General features: G+C 33.5%; 1 protein-coding gene and 1 pseudogene across 1 annotated transcript; one reads left to right on the top strand and one right to left on the bottom strand.

Moving 5' to 3' along the window:
• The first annotated feature begins 8,499 nt into the window (after nt 1–8,499).
• LOC132615511 (protein SRC2-like) lies at nt 8,500–9,513 on the top strand. The gene has a single exon (XM_060330113.1). It carries the CDS (start codon nt 8,579–8,581, stop codon nt 9,353–9,355), a length of 777 nt encoding a protein of 258 aa, XP_060186096.1. The 5' UTR covers nt 8,500–8,578; the 3' UTR covers nt 9,356–9,513.
• An 827-nt stretch (nt 9,514–10,340) lies between these two features.
• On the bottom strand, nt 10,341–20,227 carry LOC132615293 (potassium channel SKOR-like; annotated as a pseudogene).
• Nucleotides 20,228–23,895: the final 3,668 nt, after the last annotated feature.

The following is a 23,895-nucleotide window of genomic DNA, read 5'->3' as shown; positions in this document are numbered from 1 at the left end:
TCCGCCGCTCCCTTCCTCTTTCTCTCTCTCTTCGCTCCCTCTTCTCTCATCGACAGCCCCACCACCGCCGCTCCTCTTCGTCATCTCCTGTTCCCCGCCACCCACACCACGCCGTTCCCTTTTCCCTACCACCCGCTCCTTTCTTTCCCTTTCATCATCATCATCGTCGTACCCCGCTACCCCACTCTCCACTCACCGCCGCCCCTGCTTCCCTCTTTCATCATCACCTACGCTCCCTCCGCCCCTCTTTTTCCTTACTCTATAAAGGGGGAGATGATAAGTTTATCAGGGGGGAGGGAAAAAGGCTTTGGAAGAGAAAATATCGAAAACCCCAAAGAATCTGAAATTTCATTTTTTCTTTCTGGTCACGAAAAACCCCAAAATTACCTCAACAAAAAATAGTTTATGAAGCTCCTAAATCATTCTTTTAGCAATATTATTTGATCTCGAGTCGAAATCCACACCCCTTTTTTTTGTTCTTTTTTTTTGCCCTTGGCATCCGTTTGGATTCGATGGTATACAAATCCGGGATTCGCAGTGTTTCGAAGTAGATTTGAAGTGTTCGAGCATAGATCGAAAGCCCGTACCCACTTCGCTGCACCCGAAGAAGGTAATTTCCCCTCTTCCTTGAAATTCATTTTTTTTATCTGTTTGGTGTTTACTTGAACTATTTTCTGCAAAATTGGTTAATCTCGGCTTAATCCTACTCAGTGTAACTTCATGTTCGTTTAGTGTGTTCATCATGTTGTTCAATTGGTAGCTGATTTAGATTAGGCATCAAACCTGTTTATATGTTTAATTAGATACCCATGTTTAATGTCAATCTATATCCATATGCTTAGTTCGGCGATTAGCATACTTACTGTTTAAAATTCTGAGTCAAATAGGTTGATGTGTTTTTATGTGCACCACGCATTAACTGATAATGACAATTTTGAAACCATGTTACTAACTTACATATGATTAACATATGTCCTATTTTGAAGAACATGGTAAGCTCGTATTCAGTTAACAATGCTTTCACAAATTTCGGATATGACTAAATGAGCTGTTTTGTATGTTAAGGATGCTGTTATTCCAATCAAGTATGCATATGTCGAATGAAGTCCTGTCTAAATCATGATTTCTTATTTGGAAAGTCCAAATTTGTTTGTAGAAGGTCCGGCAGAGTCGAACTATGATCGTAATGGTCTAAAATGTGATTTGCGTATAAATGATAGGCTCTTCTTTTAAGCCATTTATTTGCCTTGAGCATTGAAACAGAATGGAAATTATGGTGGATAAATAAATGTATACATCTCTTAAGTGTAAATATCTTGTTCAACAGATTTCAACAGAACCAGTAGTTCCAGTACTTTTTTTTGACATCAGAAAATTCATTTTGAACCAAGTAGAACTTCTAGGAATCATTTCATCTATGGATTATGGTTAGCCCTGTTTGTATTTCCCACATCATGTTGTATAAGCTAGAAATGACATGTCAAGATTCTCTCTTTTCCAATCAATTGCTGCTGGTAGGCTTTAAAACAGTAGTAAAAATGACTCTAAATTCTAAGTCTTTAAATTTCGGACTGATCTGTTGCTGCTTGATAAATTCATTGTTATGGCTTATTGTTTTGGTTGCTGAGTCTTAAAAGGGAGAGCAAAGTTTAACCAGAGATGGGATCTTGAATCTTAAAATCACTAAAAATGAATCATCTGATCACTGAGCGCTTAAAGTCTCTACCCTTCAAAAGCAAGACTGATTTCCTGTCCTTTGCCATATCTTTTGGTTTATAGCATGTGCAAGTTTTGAAGTTACTTATACATTTCTTGGTATCATTTTGAACCTAGCTAAAACTTGATGTTGTTCTTATAGCATACCTGAATAATTGAACCTGTCTGCTGGTGTTTTTACCAAAACATGATTAGTTGAATAAAATGTTAAGTTAAATGAGTGATGAGTTATCTGAGATTGGTATAAAGCCTATTTGATCATTTGTTGACTTAGACTGATAGAGTGTGATATGATTAAGAGAAATCCTAGTCTAATTTGGAGTAAGCTTAAAATGCCATCCGTGATAACGATATGTAGTGTCATTACGTATGCTTAAGAGTTAGTTTAAAGTGGGATCTAAGTATGCTGAATTTGTCTTAATGTGGCTGTTCCTATATGTGGCTGCCTGTTACTATTGTTTACTACAACATACCACCCACTGGTTGAATTACTACTGCTATATATCGCTTTGAAGGCAAAAGAAACTTATCGTTTGAAACCAAACCTATATCTGGGGCCATGTCTTTGGCTAGACATTGTTTGACTATTGTTGGTTGTTGCTCAATTGTTATGGGCTGCTGCTCAGTTATTCTTATGGCTGTTGAAACTCACTTTGTGGCACTTCCCTGTTGCACTTTATGTTACTTTGCTGCTGTTCATTGCTGCTACCTAAGGCTGCTACTTGGTTCTGTTTGCTGGTGTTATTTCCTGCTAAAGAAATGAACAGATCACTATACTAAAAAAGAATAAAAAATGAACACATCCTGTATTTGGTCAAAGATCATTGATTCAAACATGACATTATGCTTGGGTCGATGAAGAGTTGTCTAACTTGATGCCTCGTTTTTAAAAGAGCGGATTTCTATACTCGATATTATTGAAAGGAACAAATATTCTACTGAAAAGAACAATACTATATTTGATCCACACTACAAGTTTTAGTGAGCAGCTGTGTCTATTTACTGCATTGTCTTGTATATGAATGTTTCGATACAGTTGATGCAAATCGCTGTTGCAATTTTAAGTTTGCAACTCTGCACTTGGTTTGGCAGATCCTATGTCGTAGTATAATAAATCCTGTATTTTATTCCGGGTTCTATTAGGGGAATTTTATTTCCTGGTTCTGTTACTGTCCATTAAAGTCTAGTTTGTTTGGGTTTAGTTGTTTCCATGATAAGTAACTTAAGTCACTAATTCAATAATCTTCCTTCCTCCTTTCATTTTTTTGAGTTCTGTTTTCATTTAGTTCACTATTTGTTTGTTTGTATTTGCTATATCTAGTAATGAATAGTTAAGTCCTTGTTTATGATTTTCTCTTTAGCTTCTGGTTGGATTAAGTGTTAAATTTCCTTGGTGACCAAGTTGGATAAGTGTAAGCTTTCGTAATTAAAGTTACTGTACTTGTTTTTGTCTTATTGAAGTTTGTGTTCTTCAAGGTGCCGATTGAAATATGAATCATTAAAGGTTTCATTTCCTTTACACCTGTTAGAGTTATCACCTTGCTGGTTTAAAGTTGATTAATATGAGGTCTGTTAGGTTGGAGAATATGTTTAGATCTGTAGAAAATCACCTCGTTTCCCTTTGTTCTGCTTCTTTTGGGTATGTGAGCTGTTGTCCCTTTAGCTCAAAATTCGTCCCCTGTACATTTTGGTAAATGAGGAGAGCGTGAATTCTTACTTTGAGTAGAGTGTATCAGTTCTGGCTTTAGCAACTGGACCTTTTAGTATTCATGAGCATGAGTTTTTCCTAAAGTTGCTATACCTTGATTAAGCTTTAGCCAATTTCCTAGAGCCTCAGCATGTTTCACCCTCTAGCTGGCTGTTTGGATATTTAAACACTTGTGTATGGTTCTGTGTAATAACATATTCAAAACCTTTGAGTTACCTTTATTTTGGTCGATACCTGCTGTTCAGTTATACACCTTTCCCTTTTGGGATATTTGGGATACTTGCTTTGCCAAAGTATTTATATGCTGCCAGTACATTTTGTAAAGTGTTGTCACGGCTAAGTCATTATTGTCCCAAGTGTCCAAGCTAGTTGTTCTCTATCTCGTTTCTTTCTGTTGGGTTTCCAGTCCCTTGTTTAGATTAGGACAAATATACATATTATATACATACTCCACTGGTCTGCTTTATTTACATTATATTCGTTTAGCCTTATTTATCGATTATGTACTAATCCTTTTCCTTTCGTTTTCTGCATGACCATCGCATACGAGTCCGAGGGACTCGTTCTTCTCCTGCATTCGGTGTTGGGCTAAAAACCCAACGCAATCTCCTCTCGGGTCAATCTATGTCCGCAGCAGCAATATAAAGAAAAAATTCACTGGGCCTAAGCCCAATCACGTGAACAGTTCCAGCAGCTGGGCTTTAAAATGGCCGGATCCATTTCATCTTTGTCTTTCTCTCTTCCTTATTTTATTGTTATGTATTTTTATTTGCTTGAATGGCTAACCTTATCCTATTTTATTAACTCAGATGAATCCTAACGAATTAGTAGATTTAGTTTTAGTAATGGGTAGTTTAGTTTAAGGAAGGCTAACAATTAATTTCATAAGTTATTCTCTTGCTTTTTCATGTTTTATTTTGGTTTGGAATAATTGATTTGCAAAAATAGCATGATTATATATTCTAAGTAAAGGGAATCATATTTTATTCTTATTATCATATACATTTTTAAAACGTCACTAATACGCAAGTATAAACTCAAGTATATTTTATAAATAATTCTTCAAGTTTGAATCAATCGCGTCTGTTTTTAGCTGAGCATAATTAAATAAATCAGTAATAAAGAGGAAGAAAACTTACTTTCTTTGCATTCTATTTAAGTCTAGATTTTCTACACCGCCATATTCACATAACATAATCTTGTTTCAAAGTTACTAAAACGTCACTTATATGCAAATTGTTATATTTCTGTAAGTCTTATTTTCAAGAATATTATTACATTTTCATTCAAGGGTTTAGCATGTCCAAGTTTTTATTTTAAATAGCCTTTAAAATCTTCTTTTATGCAATACATCATATTTTCTACAAGTATTATTTCAAACGACATCATTATTACTTTCATATAAAGCCTTAGCAACATTTTAAGCTTTATTTAAATTGCGTCTAAAATCCTCTTTTATGCAAACTATCTTTTATAAGTTTTATTTCTAAATAGCATTTCATTTAAAGTCTTAGCAATATTTATCAGTCCTATTTTTAAAAAATGGCATTTTAAGTTTTTTTTTATATTATATTTTCAGTAAATCTTATTTCCATTAATACTATTTTCCATTTTTAAATTTAAACATTATATTTTACTCTCAATTAATTAACCTAAGTTGGCGGATAACCGTAATTTAACGGATTCTAAAGGATGCCTAACCCCTTCCCTTTAGGATAATATAGAGCCCTTACCTAGAATCATCCTGGTTAAGCAGACTATTAATTGAGGTTTAGTTTTAACTTTACCTTAGTTAACATCTTGGTGTCCTAATTCACCGTTAAATTAATTAGGTGGCGACTCCTCAAAACAATAAATAGGAATCACCAATACGTCATACTCCCTAAATCCATCCGGATTAAAACGGGGTGCGACAATTATCATCAAGAATACACTAGACTTTTATTATCACATTAATTCAACAACAAACTAAAGATTAGAAGGCTTACCTCAGATGATCACAAGCATATTTACCCCGTCAATCGTCATACTATCAAGAGTTCATGTCAAAATGATGTGGAAAATTGGCTTAAACTATTCATGGCTAAAGAATAAAATAAAGGTTAGAAAGTTTATCTCGGATGATCACAAGCATGTTTACCCTTGTCAATCGTCATACTATCAAGAGTTCATGTCGAAATAATATGAAAAATCGTCTTACTATCAAAAGTTCATGTCAAAAAATAAGAATAACCATGTAAAATAAGAATTCACGACCAGATAGTTGCAACATACATTTATTTGAAAAAATCAATGTAATTATTGACGTAATATGCGACTTCAATATTATTGGAATTTTCATGTAACTTCAAGAACAAACTAAAGGTTAGAAAATTTACCTCAAATAATCAATAATGTGGAAAATTGTCATACTATCAAGACTTCGTGTCAAAAATTTATAATAACTATGTATCATAAAATTCAGGGCCAAATAGCAACATGCATTTAATTGAAAAAAATCAACGGATTTTCTGTGAGGAAATTCAACGATCCAAATAATCTGTATAAATTTTTTAAATAATTCAATTTTAATCTTATACATATATAAAAGCAGGCAATAGGCTCGCCTACGTGGCGCTCTAAAAAATCAGAAATCATATTTATCTTTTTTCCTATTATTTTTTGCCTCTTTACTCCTTTTTTGCCATTTAATTTGCTAAAGAAAATTAAAAGGACACGCCTTTTAAATTGGCAGTTTTAAAACCTCCCTTTGTTAATTACTATTCCTCTTTCCCTTTTCCAACTAAAACTATTTTTCTTCACTTTCCGTCCTTCTCCTTTACCTCTCCCTCCCACTGGCCAGCAAATTCTCTTTTCTTCTTCAACATATATTTTTTCCACCTCATTTTATGTTAATTGTACTACTCAGTATTTTGTTTATTAGTTGTTTCGTTGCTCACGCATTGAATTAAACAAGTTTCATTTGATATGGCATGTGCTCTTTAATTTCGGAGAAGCCATCAAATTAAACACGGATACACCGACGACACTGGAGACGGTAACAAGTTTTGTGAAGAGAACGAGGCGGGCAACGGAAATCATAGCACCAATTATGGCAGAAACAGAGTGTCTAACTTAAATGCAAGGACAAATTTGGAGTTCTTCCAAAAGAACGATCACCTCACATATATACGTATCCTTTTAAGATTGACTACCTATAGAAGTTAAAGTAGTCGGGATTGATAGTTCGAACACCCATATTGTCAAACAAGACAACCTTATAATATATTTGTTATTTAGAGCCACTCGAAGTTGGTTTCCGGAACCAATTTATTTGGTTTTAAAACAATACATGTACGAGCATTGATTTTTATTGTTTTAGGTAAGCCATTTTGCACTTCATTTGATAATCCAACCTACACAAACCCGCGTTTTACAGACTTCTTTCACTATTTGCAGTAATACAACATTATTGTTTTTCTGGCTTCTCGCGCGGTGTCCGATACTTGCATTGACGCTCCGATTAATCAAGGTCCAACTCAACACGGTAACACAATATTAATCATGCATTTAAAATGATGAATTACCAACAATTTGATTTCTTTTACTCAAAGATATTGTTTTTTTTTCTAAATAGAATTTGCTTATGAAAAATTTATAATCATATGTTTTTAAGCATATGTTTGTTTTCGTTCCACTCTTTGTGTGAAACTGCTTATATGGAAAGTGCTGCGGCTAACTAGAAAAAATGGGTATGTATGATAGAATTAAGTCATTAACTTTAACATGCATATACTAGCAAATTTATTTCTATATCGATCAAATTTATAAGAATAATATATACTCCTACATAATTTAAGCAATATTGATCATAGAACTAACTTTTATATGCATATATATGAAAAGTTATTCCTATATGAGTGGAGGACTATTTCTTGAGAACTCTATTATAAACTTATAAAACACATATGAGATGCTTCTACTGAAGGTTTTTTCCCGTTTTGTATCTTTTCTCTTATATATTAATTTTTCTAAAAGATCTTTCATATGTATATCTTGCATATATTTGTTACTTTCAATTTTTCGTCTGCATGTATTAAAAGAAGTTTATTGACCGCGCGAAGCGCGGGTAAATTTACTAGTTTGATAATATATATGAGACATTGTAAATCACAACAAACAAGCTTTCAATTTGCAATTATCATCAAGATACATTAAACGTTTATTATCACATAATTTCAAGAACAAATTAAAGATTTAGAAAATTTACATAAAATGATCATAAACATGTTTACCCCGTCATTGTTATATCGATTATTGAATCCTAAATTTATAATTTTTCCTTTATAGCCTACTATCCAGTTCTGGTAAAAGGGTCATAAACCCTAAAGAAAATTATAAACCTATATAAAGAAACGACATAATATAAGTAATTAATATTAATTGGTACAAGAGAATCCTATAAACCCAAAAGAATCCTAAATCTAAATAAGGAAAACGTGTCATAAGAATCCTAAACCTAAATATTAGTAATGAAAGAATATAGGGGAGAACAAATTACCGTGGCAAAGATTTTGTGGTTTAATTAGTTGCTGATTAATCGGTGTTGTCGTTTTCCCTTTTTTGTCTAATGATTTAAATTAGGTAAATTTCAAAGGATTATTTTGAAAGGAAATTTATAAAATATAATAGAATCCGTTTCCATTTATGGTAACTGTTGCGTGGTCCATATGGACTTTGACGTGAAATCAATTCCATAAAGGAATTTTATTGGTGAAATATTACAAATATAATTAAATAATAATTTGAGCTAAATAGTACATGACAATTTTGTCTGTAGAGTATTTTAATGAAGGACAAAAAGTTCAATCAATATTTCTAAGGCTTTCGTGCTATAAATATAATATATATTTACTTCCTTTTTTGTTAGGAATATTCCAGAATATTAGTTTCCTTCTAAATCTAGATGCTATAATATTTAGTGTCCTTCTAGTTAGTATGAAAATAATATATTTCCTTTTTATTTTATTCTCTTTAATCTCTATAAATAGATGATATAATATTTTATTTTTTCAATACAAGAATAAATACAAATAGCTATAGTTTATTCTTTCTTCAATTTTCTCTCCAGTTTTTTTTTTTTTTCATTCCATAACAACTACCTCAATCATCACAATGGAATTACGTCCATTAGACATCAAAATCATCTCCGCGGAGAACATCAAGAATGTCAACACTTTCTCAAAAATGGATGTTTATGCAGAAGTCTTCATCCCCAGCTACTATACCATAGCCGCCCATAAGCAAAAAACCTTCATCGACAAGAACAGTGGCACAAACCCCAAGTGGAATCACTCAATGAAATTCACTCTTGATGAGTCTTCCCTTACAAAACCAGGGCTTTACCTAATCATTCGTCTCAAATCTGAATGCACTTTAGGTGACAGAGAAAGTGGTAAAGTCTCTGTTCCTATTAATGACATGTTTAATCAGTCCACTTTTGATGGCACAACTGAGAGGTTCGTTGAGTATCCAGTTATAACAGAAAGCGGAAAACCAAAGGGTACTTTAAAATTCTCTTACAAGTTTGGAGAAAAATTTACAGCACCTGAGCAAAAAAGAGATGTATATCATGAGCCTGTCACAGCTTATCCTGCACCAATGCATGGTAATTCATATCCTGGAGTGGCTTATAATGAGCAACATCCAGGATACGGATATCCCCCAGCTCATCAAGCTGGGTATCCACCAGCTGGATACCCACCGCAAGCTGGTGCACCGGGTTATGGATATCCGCCACAACAACCAGGGTACGGGTATCCACCCGTACAGCCTGGATATCCACCAGTGCAACCGCCTAAGAGGAATAACAATTTTGGAGGAATGGGTTTGCTTAACGGTTTGTTGATCGGTGATATGGTTTTGGATGTTGGAGAGATATGCTCATGGTGATGGGTACGAGGATGCTATGGATGAGATGGGTGGTGGCTTTGATTTTTAGATTAATTTTCGAAGTTCGTAAATTTTCTATGTTTTTTAATCTTTAGAGATAAAATAAGCTTGGGAACTTCGGTAGATTTTGGAGATTTTTTTATGTTTAGATCTTGGTATTGCAGAGTCGCTGATTACTTCTTGCTTGGATGTTCTAACTTCAATATACTTTTACTTCCTAAGCCTCCTTGTTTTATTTTAATTTAATTTAATTCAATTCTCGTGGAGCGATTTTTCATACAAGAGTTTGACCTTACAACTATCAGGTTGCTGTTTTGATTTATTGAATTGCGCTTTGATGTTTCCGTGTGACGTATAGGTTGCCGTGGAAGCAGTCTGCTAACACGGCCCTTCTCGAACCCTGCTAACGGCGGGATGCTTTGTGCATCGGGTTACCCCTCTCTCTCGCTTTGATGTTTCCAAAACAACATGCCAACAGAATCTGATTTACTCCATGAGTCTCCATCTCAGGCAATGGTGCAAGTGTATATTTAGTTTATTGGACATATTGATCTAAGAATTAGGCATAGGCATAGCCCTTGAAGACTAAATAAATGAACACCCCTTATACGTAAACTACTTGCATATAACCACTGGAGACATATATCTAACTTTAACTGAGTCTGCAGACACGTGAATGTTTCTACTACTATATAGGAACGTGGGTTAAGCCCTAAGATCCACATGTCTGTTTCATGACATTTATTCATTTTTTTAGGGTGTTTTAGGCTTTTAACTACACTAGTTCTCGACACGTGTGTTGCATGTATATCCCTGATTATTTAGTAGTAAATAATAACATAAAATTATTAAAGCACATATTGAGTAACAAAATATAAACTAAAGAATATAAAGAACATGTTTCAAATAATAATTTTATACTGAGAATGATATTAGTATCGAGGAAATAGGATCTCTTGGCCTTTTACAATTTGAATAGGAGAAAATGACTTTTTCAAATTTCAACTAATGAAGCAAAATATACAACAAAGTTGAAGCTTAAATTGCTGTGGAAGAATGATTTCTGCTGTTACCACATGATCACCCTAAAAAGTTAGATACTCACTTCTAAAAAACCTTTTTGTAGGCTATGTTGCTCGGACTTTCCAAAGACATTGTCGCACCATATTGGATCCTCCAAAACTGCAATACTTTTGATAATCCGACACACGTTGGTCGATACTTTTAAAGAGTCCGAGCAATTTAATTCATTTTAGTGGAACAATATTTACACACACCCAAATCTACAAGATACAACAAGAATTACCTAAAGGAAAAGGAAAACTCAAGTTGATTCATTGATCAAGTACAATTTTTGACCATCAACAATCATATCTACATCAAGAATTTTACCAGCAGCTTCTGATAATTTACAAGAGCCTAATGGGAAATCGAGTTGTTCTGACACTGTTGTAATGAGCTCCTCAATCGTCTGAGGTAACCACAGGACAACACCATGCTTTCTCACATCTTTGGACTCCCATGGATGGAAAGGAAACACAGTACATTTCCTCGGACGCAGTTTTTCTGTTATTACACAGAGTTTTACGTGTTAGGGACATTAAAACTGCTATACTGAGTAGACCATTATTACATTGAGAATTGTTAGAAGTATATAATTTATGAATGTGAAGGAATTTATGAGGTTTACGGTTGAATGCTCAGATTAAGTCCTTCAAAGAAGAGTTTACAGTTATCTTGCGAGATGACAGGGTCGTTCAAGCAATACCTGAGATCTCATGTGGAACATCAGGGAACTCAGATAATTGAGCAGATTTTGCTTCTTCCAGAGGACTGATCATTTGCTTGTTTCCACTTACTCTAGCTTCATCAACTGGAGTATTTCCCCATCTGAAACATGACAAAGATTCAACAAATATTTAGTAGACGTGCACTATACTGCTCGCACAATGTTGAATTTCAAAACAAGAGCTACCATGATGTTTAAACAATAACAACAATGCAGTCTCAAACAAGTTGAGGTTCGCTACATGAATCCTCACATACTAACCATGTTTCTCCGTTTAAGCTCAACTGGCATCATCATTAGGTACCAATGTTTCATGCACTTTAATAAGCCCGTAAATGAAAAATGAGGGAAAGAAACTAAACCAAGCCCGAGGTGAAATCAATTTTCCTAAGTCATATGAACCATGGTTAGATGGTCTTGCAGACTTGCACAAAACAAGGCACTTAAGCTTGAATTCCGATTGACTAACTACTATCCAACCAAGGTCATCCATGATACTCCCTCTGTCCCAATTATGTGAAGGGGTTCGCAGTACGAGGATCAAAAACACTGAATTTTGACTATGAACTCGGGTACAGATTCTTCAAAATTTTGTAAAAAAGTTACATATTTGGAAACTACACGAAAACCTCATGAAAAAAATTGTGCTCGCAAAAGGTGGCATGCTCTAATATAGGATTGTGTACTCTTCCAGGGAAATTAAATCAATAAGATAGCAATAAAGATTAAAATGGTACATGTCTTTTGAGAAAACAGAAGCACCAGCTCCCAAAAGAAACTTTGCCATTGGATATTGCCCTTGAGAAGCAGCTACATGAAGTGCCATTCGCTGATCATAGTCTTTGGTGTTCGGATCAACACCATTGGACAATAGCTTTCGCAACAAATCTGCATCCCCTTTTGCTATTACCATACACAAGAAGCTACCAGCATTTTCAATGTTCAATAAGGCCCCTTCCTTAACAAGTAATGAAGCAACGCGATCATGTCCACCCTTTATTGCTTCAAGCAGGGGGAGTGTTGCCAAATTTATCTATATGGTAAATAATAACATTAATTATTTGCACGAACAAAGGATAATTGCAGGTGAAGCAGACGCATTTGAGAAATTTACCTGGATCATTGATATCAACACCTTCTCGGATAAGATAAAGAGTTATGTCTTCACAGCCTCTTGATGCTGCAAGATGATGTTAAACAACAAACATTGATTAGGAGAAATTTGCAGTCTTCGAACTTCAGTATTCTTTTAGAATCATCTGTTTTGTATATGTTTCATTTAAATAAACTCATACCAGAGGGGATCTTCCATCATAATCTTTCTTGTTCGGATCAGCTCCAGCTCGAATTAGACTCTTCAGCTGGTGCAAATCACCATGATACGCTGCACTATTTACTTTCAGAGCAAGCTCTGCCTCATGCTTTCCGATATGGAGTGCAATATCCTGACTCTAGTTGCTTCACACGGAGATTAGATTCTTTTCCCTGTCATTTAATACTATTTAGACTCATCGAATCCACAATCCATAACTAGTGCAAAAGAAATTCATTTCTGAAATTCCTTGCTATTTTCTTATGCTACTCATACTAAGATGGGAAAAACGAGTAGATGGCATGGGAGGGGATGAACTGAAAATTCACTCGATGCTTTTTATGAATGTCAACTGAGTATTGTACTATAGTAAGTAAATTGGACTTCTTATTGATGAAGTAAACTAGATAGTTATATGAGTGAAAGAAAACGGCTTCTAACTTTGAAGTAAAAAAGTTGAGTCTCATTTCCCTTGCCTGTAGTAAATTGCTGACGATTCTTCTTCCATCATGAAAATTAATCTCTAAGATATTGGAAAATGACTGCTTATCGATACGTAAGAGCCTGCGTAGTTCACAAACACCAACTGTATATAGCTGAGGAATGTTGCAAACGATGGAAATGTCTCCGAATGAGCTGTTAGGCTCAAGAAGTGACACTGTCTCTTCTGATCTGTCCTTCGCTATACCAGTCTCCTCCTGGATTTGAAAAAAAATATACAATGAGTGTTGCCTTATTAGGAAAACATAAAGATTCGAGCAGGTGTAATTGATTGTAGAAGATCATACCAGGACACCATGACAGACAAAATAAAGCTGGTCTACTACATTCCCTTGTTCCATTATCACTTCTCCAGGGAGGAAAAATTCTTCGTTTACTCGAGTTACCTGCAAAAGTTCACAGTATCCAAAATCAGTAATATGCGCTTAGCCAGTTCTCTTCAAAAGCAAACAGAAAGCTGTGAAGAAGCATTGCATTTCGAAGGGCATATTTACTACGAATGTCCAGCGAATAAATAATCCCAAAAGAAATTACTTACAACTTGACTTATGAATTCCAAGGAACATCCCTTAAAAAGAGGAACATTTTCTATGTAAGATTGATATAAATTCTGGGAGATCTGCAAAAAAGTTGGATGCATTTGTTCGGGAATCATTAATTGACTTTAAATGCATAGGTAGTAAAAGGAAAATATCACCATAAAAGATGCAACACTAAAGATTCTTACAAGTGGAGAAGAAACCGGTTCATGTTTTTTTGTTTTTTTCCAAAACTAAAGAATAGTGAAATGACGAACACAGAAAAAAGAAATAAGCAACAGAAGAACTAAATATAACATAGTAATTCCCAGATACCCTCAAGCTTATTCATTAAGAAGTGAATTGCACATTTTCTTATATCAAATATTTTTCTTTCATATATTTACCTTGGTGCGGATTGAGATTGGAATGTCTTGGAGAACAGCTGCATATTTGTAAGAGCTTTCATATTGTAATCACAAGTGACCTTTTATTTGACTACGGATGTCCCTTCCGAGTCTATTTCTGTTCATATATTTCAATAGGTCTGTCATTTTATCCCTGTATCGTTCAGTTTTTGATCCTTTCACAATTAGAGCTGTCATGTTACCGATCAAATAAGCACTTAGAATCATATCAAAAGAGACGTAAATCATGACAAATATCATTTCCCTCAAATTGACTGCATGTATATCTCCATAACCTGTAAAATATTAAGATTTCTCAAACTATTAGTAAGATGAAATTGCTACAGAAAGTCTATAAAAAATTGAAAAGATTATGAAGGGGACCTTAAAGACGAGCACTTGAAATGAAAGGGGAATAAACTTAGCAACAGTTGGTCGCAATGGCAAAATAAATTGAAGTAACGTATCGAGTCCAAAGATCAATATCTCTAAAGTTTGAATAACTGTAATATCCCAATTTCAAACTACCAATCCATGTGTAACCTTCGTGCTGTTCAGACAGCGCAGTCGCCAAATAGTAGAAGGTGTAGGCTGCTGTATGCGTGCAGTATAGTTCTACAGTGATAAGTTTAACAATCCTCGTGAAAAGGTAATTGATCCGAATATCTTTCTCCATCTTCTGGAAAAAGTAAGTAATTCTGTGTGCCCTGCTCAACCGAATCCATAAGAGGTATCTCACTACCTCTTTGTTGCCAACAGCCTGATTAATTCAAATTGCTCAGATTGGTTAAAAGAGCTAAGAAGTATGTACAAAACCACTGCAAATTCAAAAAGAGGCAGAAATGGACAGAACAACTGTTAATTCAACATGCTTCGACCATAGTACTTTCATTTTCTTAAGGAATCTTGGTGGGAAACCACATATTACTCCATCAGTAGCAATTTAGGTGATACTCTTTCCTTTTTAGTCTGTCTCGAAAAGAATGAGACTTCTTTCTATATTCAAAAGCAATTCAACTTTAAACTTCACATTTTGCTCTTAATGAGATGATTTTTAACTGGAGTAATGTCTATGTCATGTTTTAGACTACAAGTTTTAAAACTCCTGAATGCTTGTAAGAAGCTCAAATTAAGTTAAAGACTGAATGCTTTCTAAATCAGTCAAAAATCAGAAACACAATGATCATGCAACAAATTAAAGCAGCTTTGTAAAGAGGGAGCTATTGTAAGAACACAACTCCCTCCGTATGTATGTGACATTCTTTCCTTTTTGGGATCTTCCTAAATGTTTGACGTCATTCCACTAACAAGATTATTCTATACAGTTTAAACATTCATCAATCAAAATTTGTTTAGTCATTCAAATTTATTAACATCTCAACCATTACATTTATATTTTCTTTCACTACCACTAAAATAATACGCCAAAAAAGGTCAGCACCTTAACCTCCATATCAAGTCAAAAACTATCATAAGAAATGAACGAGGTACCTTATAAATCACATCCCTGGGCATGCAACTGAGAAAATCCATAATGAAATGAGATTTTAAGTACCTGAAATTAAGCCAAAGAAATTTCACCTAAACTACAAAAGCAATAAAAATCTTTTTGTTGCAAATTGATTAGTGGGAGGGAAGGAAAATTAAGGAGACTGACCGAAGAGCGATAGGGGTTCGTTTGTACACCATCTTGTAAGTCTGACTATCTCTATATGCAACAAAGAATTGGAGGACTATATCCGCAAGAAATACTATTTGACCACAAATGTCTAAGAGAAATAGTTTCCTAGGTAATCCATTGAAGAAGGCAAACTCCATTGGTGTGAAAAATGATGAATATATTGACCATATAAGGATAAAAATTTCCCACATCCTGTACCACCTGTAGCGTGTATAAAGAAAACCGACGAACCACCCAAATCGAAAATCCGAATCAAACAAAAAAAAAAAAACGACTAGTGATTTGGTTTGGTTTGGTTTTAATTAAAAAAAAATCAAATGGAACCGAACCAATCCGACATTACATATATAAAGTTTAATAAATATTTTATACATAAAAAAATCTATTTATAATGTTATTTATAAATATTTCTTAAACTTTTTCATAGTTTTTTATCTTTTAACATATTATTTCAAGCTTGAATTTAGAATTTTGAATGGTCAATAAGTTTTATAGCCCATAAATGTTAGTAACTCAAATAAAACCCAACAAAAAATTAAATCAATACTAATGGTAACAAAAGAAATTCAATTCTAACATTAGAAATGATAATAATTTTGGATATCTATTATTTAGTTTTAAGGTTTAGATAGTGAAAATATATAATTTAATTTTATTTTTTTCTTTAATATTTAGCCATGTAATTAGTAAGTATTAGCCTTGTTTATTTTAACATGACTTAGTACTTTTAGACTATGATTAATTTCTATATGCCTTATAAATTAGCAGGATTTATTATAACATGACTTAGTACTTTTAGATTATGATCATTTTATTTTATGCGATTTCATTTTTTTTTTTTTTTGTAGAATATTTTTAGGATAATGTCATCTCTCATCTCACATTTTGTGTTATTTTCTTAAAACGTATCTTAATTAGATAGTCATATCTTACTATGACTAAAGAAATATTTGAAGTACAAGTTATATGTTTAGTATGAAGAAAAACCCGAGCAATCCGAAAAAACCGAGAAAACCCGAACTTAAAAAATCCGAATTTTGTTGGTTTGATTTGGTTTATAAATTTAAAAACCCGATGCAATTAGTTTGGTTGATATTTGAAAAATTCGAATCAATCCGATCCATGTACACGCCATACCACGTGCATTGAGATTTGTTTGTTCATTTCCCCAAAACAATCTTGAACGTGCATAGAGTTTAAAACACGCGAAGCTTGTTATGAAAAGGCGCGCAATATAATGGAATTAATAGTAATAAAGTGCATGTCACTGTACTAATGTGCCTAATAGGTAACAAAAGTTTTGTCCAACGGATTTTATTAAGTGGAGATCATTTCTTAAAGATCTTTATAAGCGGAGTACCTTATTTCTTAGATCATAATGGTATAAAATAAAAATGGACGAAAAAAAGTCTTCATGTTATAAAACTATATAATTGAAAATAAATAAGAGAAACAAACTAATAACTTTGTAGAAAGGAGGGAGAGATTATATTTCACTTCTTGTTGATGTCTCAAATTGAGAACTTAACCATCCATTTATAGAAATGGTAAATCTCTTGATGAAGTCATCAATGACAACACCAAGAATTAAAATCAAACTTGTGTTGCTTCATTTTCTTCATTTCATACATGCCACCAAATGTACATGTACCTTGCCACCAAATGTACATGTACCTATTCTTATTTAGGGCATGTGAAAAACCTAGGTTATATGGACATTCATATATATTTATTTTACAACCTTCATTTGTTATGGTTTTGTTTTTTGCTCAAATTTGTAAGAGACTCCAATTAATTTGTATTTTCAAAAGTAAGAAAAAAAGTACACCTTAAATAAAACTAAGACCCTAAATCCGTTTTCAAAAATGGAAATTCTGCCTCCAGCATGTGACTAGTGCCAAAAGAAAATTGATGATTAATGTACTTAGGCATTATCGCGTTTTCATTTTTATTCTCTCTCTCTCTCCCTTTTTTTTTTCCTTTACAGTTTCGACTATATCCAATGTCATTAGTCGTTAATGGCGGATCTAGGATTTTTACTGAGGAAATTCGAAAAATAAAAATGTAATGACTAGGATTTGAACTTGAAACCTCAAGGTGTATATTGAATACCTAAACCACTTAATCAACCTCTTATCTTGTGTTCAAGGTATTCAAAAATTATATATGTGCATAAAAAATAAAAAATAAACAGTACCTTATATATACGGTGTAATTTTTTATCAAGGATATTCGGATGAACACCCTCGGTGGGCCCTAGATCCGTCCTTGTCATTGCACCGCAAGTAGCATGCAGATAATATTCTTAAAGATAGTGATTTTTAGGTCAATTTATTTAATCGATTATTTGTTAACTCTTACAAGCACAAATTAACTCTATTCATCAAAGTTTCGACATATGAAAGAAAAATTACCTACTATATTCTTAGATACTGGCTATATGCATGTCGAATAATTACTAGGCCAACTTTGTTAGTACTATGCTAGCTATCTCTTGAATAATTACTAATTAAGATCCACTTAAAATCACTTTTTCATCGCGCGGTACAACCACAACATTAATATATAAGGGATATAATTGATATCATTATAAATTTACTCGAGATAGAATAGATTAAATTTTTTATGTATATGCATATAATAATTAATATTATATCAAATAAAAGTTATCATATCTTTTATTAGAAGTAGACTTAGGTGAACTGGGTTTTCATCAGCAGATCTTTTAAGAATAGATAAATGAAAAAGTATTTCGTATAAGTAAATTTTATAAACATTTGCTTACTTAAAAGGGAAAAGGGCCAAATATACCCCTAAATTATGTGAAAATATCTAGATATACCATTCGTTTAAAGTTTGGCTCATTTACGCCCCTGCCGTCCAACTTTTAGCACATATATACCCTTGTGGCTGTTAGTTGCATTGGTGGATTTTTCCAACCCTTAAATTTTTTTTTTATAAATCCGAAATTTCCACATGGAATTTTATTTTCCACATGACATTTAAATTTTAAAACCCCTCCCATTTATGATTTAACAACCCCCCCTCCCCACCCCGGCCCGCCGCTCCTCTTTCTTCCAGTACCCAACCACAAATAACCCGACCAACCCATCGTCCTTGTTCTTGTTCTTTTTTTTTTCCTCCTTATCAAAATGTTCCTTTCTTCCAAGGCGTAACTGCCTAGTAAAAAATTAATAAGAGCTCTAGACTATGGTGGGAAAGATCAAGCAGCTAGTGTCCCCTTCTTGTTCTTCGTCCTTGAGGGATTTGATTATTTGAGATTCTAATTTATTTTCTTGAGTTTCTTTTTTGGTCTCTTGTGGAGATGAATCCACTGTGTTGCGTTGCACCGGTGTCGATCAATCGTGATAATCGGAGAAGAAAATGGATGACTTCGTTTTATTAATTTTGACGGTGTCAATGGAGGTTTCAGGTCGTGATGGAGAATAGGCCGTCAATGGTTGTTGTTTATGGCTGAAACTTGTTGGCCGGTGATGTGGTGAAGGAGCGGAAAAACAGTGGTTCACCCGGCGATGTCGGGTTATTTGTGGATGGGTTATTGGAAGAAGGAGCGGGAGTGGGGGCGGGGATTTAAAAATTTAAATGTCGTGTGGAAAATAAAATGCCAATGTGGCAATTTCAGATTTTAAAAAATATAAATAATAAGGGTTGGGAAAATCCAGCAATGCAACTAACGGCCACAAGGGTATATATGTGCTAAAAGTTGGACGGCAGGGGCATATATGAGCCAAACTTTAAACGGAGGGTATATCTAGACATTTTCACAAAGTTCAGGGGTATATTTGACTTTTTTTCCTACTTAAAAACTATTTTAGACTTCAGATCTAGACGGATCAACTTTAACATTTTGGTGTAATTTATTTCTGACACTTACTTTTATATTTTTCTCTATTTTTCATTCTAAACTAATAACAACAATAAAAGAAGAATGAAAGGAAAAAAAATCAAAACCGAATAAATATAATCCAAATTCACTAAATTAAATCGTAAGAATCTCTTCTATATTTATTACTATCCTTTTCCTTCTTTTTTTTTTATCTGTTTTTCATTTTTCCTTCTTAATTCTCCACATGCTCGTTTTTTAGAAAAATGTCAAATTCTTTTATGTGAAATTGCTACCGTTATAAATTTACTCGAGATAAAATAGAATAAATTTCTTACGCATATGCATACAATATTATAGCTTATTTCAGCAAAATATACGTACTATCAAATTAAAAGGCCTAAGTGTAAATAAAATGATTTTAGTTGTTCAAAGAGTGACAGTTTTTCGAAAAAAGAATTACCGTAAATTAAGGGGTAGAAATAAGTAGATTTTACCTCCTTTCATTTCTACAACTCCACATTTTGTCTTCCTTCTCTGTTATTTTCTTTGCTGACTCCTATCTTTGCATATTTAGAAAATGATTAAGAAAAGCAAAGATAGGGAATCGGATATCTTAAAGATAAAATTCTTCTTCAGCTTTTGTACATAAATTACTGCAAAAGAATACAACAGATTAGGAATTTCCTTTGTAACTTTTTTGTGATTACAACATTACATCAAGAACCTCAAGAACTGCCTTGTCTCTTCCGCCTTTCAACAATTTTTTACTCCTGCGGTTGATTTTTCGCAAGATAACGAAGCTCCTTGAGGTCTTCATCCTAAAAACGGACAAAAATAAGAAAAAAAAAATTGGTACATGATATTAATTTCGATAAAGGGTAGAAGAAATCGAAACATATTTAATTTCATAAACTTTTGCTGGAGTAGTGAAACGAAAAAAATACAACAATGTAAAATCGGCAAAAGCACAAAAATTTAACTGACAGATCAATAATAAAACAAATCAAACTAATATAAAAACAAAACAACAATGTAAAAAAATCTAGCAGAGAAAATAAATACTTAATAGTACTCCCTCAAATCATTGGAAGAACAAAAGAATATAATACTACTCCATCATGGAATGGAGATTCACAGGAAGAACGGTGAGGTACATCTCTCCCAGAAGAAGTATATTGAGAAGGTAATTCAGAGGTTTGGCATGAATAAATGTAAACTCGTTACTTTACCGTTAGCGCAACATTTCAGACTTTCTTCTTTGATGGCACCGCAATCAAAGGAAGAGGCGGAGTACATGTCAAAAGTTCCTTATTCTAGTACAGTTGGTAGCATTATGTATGTTATGGTTTGCACTCGGCCTGATATTGCTCAAGCAGTGAGGGTGATAAGTCGATTCATGTCTAATCCGGGTAAGACACATTGAGAAGAAATTAAGTGGATATTGAGATATCTTAAAGGTTCTTCGAATGTTGGTCTAAGTTTTCGTAGGATGAGAAATAAAGGCTTCTCGGCCCTTGGTTATGTGGATTCTGATTTTGCAAGTGATCTTGATAGAAGGAGATCAACAATGGGCTATATCTTTACTCTTGCAGGTAGTGTCATAAGTTGGAAGGCAACTCTCCAGTCTATAATTGTTTTGTCCACAACAGAAGCTGAGTATATGGCAGCAGCAGAAGCAGTAAAGGAGGCTATATGGTTGAAAGGTTTGGTGTCAGAATTGAGCAGGTTTCAACGCGAACCAACTCTAAAATGTGATAGCAAAGTGCTATTCATTTGATAAAAATCAGAGATTTCATGATCGCACAAACACATTGATATTAGATTCCATTTTATTCGTGATGTTGTTGAAGAAGGCACAGTCAAGGTCTTAAAGGTTAACACAAAGGACAACGCAGCGGATATGTTGACCAAGGTGGTTCCTCTTGTCAAGTTCAGTCATTGTATGAATTTGACAGGAACTTTCATCGACTGATGAGTCAGGATGGAGAACGGCAGGGCAAGGTAGAACTGCTAGTATGTACAAGGTTTCGGTTAGTGTCACTTGTTTCCTACACGGAGTTAGCTCACATAGGCTTAGAGACATTGGACTGAATGACGTTCATATGGAAGCTTGAAATTCATCTCAAGGTGGAGACTGTGAAGTTAAGAAGATATACAAGTCAATTCCTACTCAAAAGCAGAAAGAAATAAAAGGAAACTTTCTTCTTTGTTGGTTTTCGAGTGTCATTGGGATTTAGCTCCTTTCTAGGAAAGGATTAGACCTAGTAGTATAAATACATGCTAGCTAGAATTTATTAAGGAGAACAGAACATAGAACCTAAGTGTATTTCTTCTTGTAACTTACTTTAAAAGTGCCGGCCGTTCTCCGTGGACTAGAATCACATTGATCCGAACCATATTAATTATTGTGTTTTTATCGTTTATGCGCTAACATGCCTCAAAATGTCCAACTTAAATTTAATATATTTCTTTTGGTACATTCAAATTTAATGTATACACATATCACTGTTACATCATAACAATGACCTCTAAAGGCTCTAGCTTCTCTCTTGTTTAACGGAAATGTTGAGTTTTTTGCTTCTCATCCGGTTTACTATATCTGATTTGAGGCTTGATTAATTCGAATTTGTGTGCCCTTCAACAAATAGATAAGGAATTCTGTTAATTCTTAATTCAAATCTTATCATGCGTAGCTTTTCCAAAATTTTGTCCATTTCACTTTCAAAAGTCAAAGTAGACGTTGGACGACAAGTGCAGTTTTAGGTAGATTTTGTAGTTTTATTCTAAACCATTTTACACGAAAAAATCTTTATGTAGTATATTATTTGAGAGCTTAAGTTCTATAGCTAATATTTATACCTTTTTAACATTATATGATTAAATCGTCCTGTATTACATATAACTTTTCAAGTCAAATTCAATATGGTAACCTAGAATAGACTTATAGAGTAGTACGTAATTTGCTATGTTCGGTTAAGTTAAATTGGTTGCGTATGTTTTGAACCAAAAGATTAGTTTGACATAGAAACTCAAATCTAGACAAAAAATAGGGTAGGAGTAAATTATTATTTAAGTTATATAGACTGAAATAATAAATTTTATCTTATTATCAGTGAATTTTAACCTATATCTCATCCCCTCTAATCCTATATCTCATCCTCTCTAATCCCTACTTGTGAGATTACATTTGGTATGTTGTTATTGTTGTTGTTTTTGTAATTTTAACATATGATAGCAAGCTAGTTAGTGGTCAATTTTACCAAATTACAAATCAATACAATCAAGAAATTCACCTGTAATTACTTATTTAGTTATTTAATTGTATAAATATTTTATAAACCATTATTGGTATAAATATAACTGAGGAATAATTATTTAGTGTAGCTTCTTCTAAGAAGTAATTATTAATAATAACTATCTTTTAATTTATTTGTATTTAGTAGCTACAGTGATTTTGTAAATTATCATTCATAGCTACCAAAACACATCAAGCTACTATGACTGAAGTGGTTATTGGGTGTGGCTTTGCCCTTGTCCACCCAGGTTTGAACTCAGTCAATCACATTACTTTTTACATGTTTCCTAGATTCTTCTCCTTGTATTTTGAGTGTATCTGAGTGTATTTCAGATACAGTTAGCTACGAATGGTAAGAAGCTATAACAAGGTAGTTATTCCTATAAGTTTACCTAAGCTTTACGCGGTGCAAATTCAAATGTGTCTCGGGGCCCTAATAAAAGTTTTGTTTGGGGGCAAGCTGCTAAACTATTGATCTTCGTATAGTTTCCGAATATCTAAATTTTAGTTTTAAAATTTTAAATAAATCTAATTTAATTTAGTTCCGTAGATTAATTAAATTGATTCTCGAGAAACAAAATGTGACAAGTAAAAGTGGACGGAGAGAGTATTTGTGTGAAGCTTGCCATCACTAGCTAGAGGTTAAATAATGGGCTATTTTAGTAATTAATTATCGTTTTGATTTTGTCATTATTTTCACAAATTTGTAGTATTCTAATCAGTGGCGGAGGCAGGATTTTCGTCAAGGGATTCGAAATATGAAGAACTAAACACGCGAAAATTAAAAAATGATTGCGGGGGTTTTGGGGGGGGGGGGGGGGGGGGTAGAAGTTCAAGACTAACCTTATAATCCACTAATTTTAACTTGCCTTGCCATGTCCCGTTTAACATTTGCCATGCTCCTTTGAGTCTTAAAATTTCTTGTGTTTTTTTTTCTTTCACTTTGCTAGTTTTTGCTTTATTTTGAAGTTTTTATGTCTTTTTCTTCGCTTTAGTGCCTACCGATCATAATATACCATTTAAAATCGTCAAGATTCTTGAATGAGAAAGAAATTAATACTGTATGATTTATGAATGAGAGAGAAAGAGGAACAAAATAATAAGAATCAAAATGTTATTCATAATTTTGAAAAAAGGTAGAGAATATACGAATAAAAGTACAATTTAAAATATTTAAAAGATACTTAAAA

The sequence above is a fragment of the Lycium barbarum genome, chromosome 10, assembly GCF_019175385.1.
Source record: "Lycium barbarum isolate Lr01 chromosome 10, ASM1917538v2, whole genome shotgun sequence".
NCBI classification, from domain to species: domain Eukaryota; kingdom Viridiplantae; phylum Streptophyta; class Magnoliopsida; order Solanales; family Solanaceae; genus Lycium; species Lycium barbarum.
The sequence above is the reverse complement of the archived record's forward strand: the minus strand, read 5'-3'. Positions and strand labels throughout refer to the sequence as shown.

Excerpts from the sequence above, each read along its gene's own strand:
- LOC132615511 (XM_060330113.1), top strand. The coding sequence starts at position 8,579 with ATGGAATTACGTCCATTAGACATCAAAATCATCTCCGCGGAGAACATC.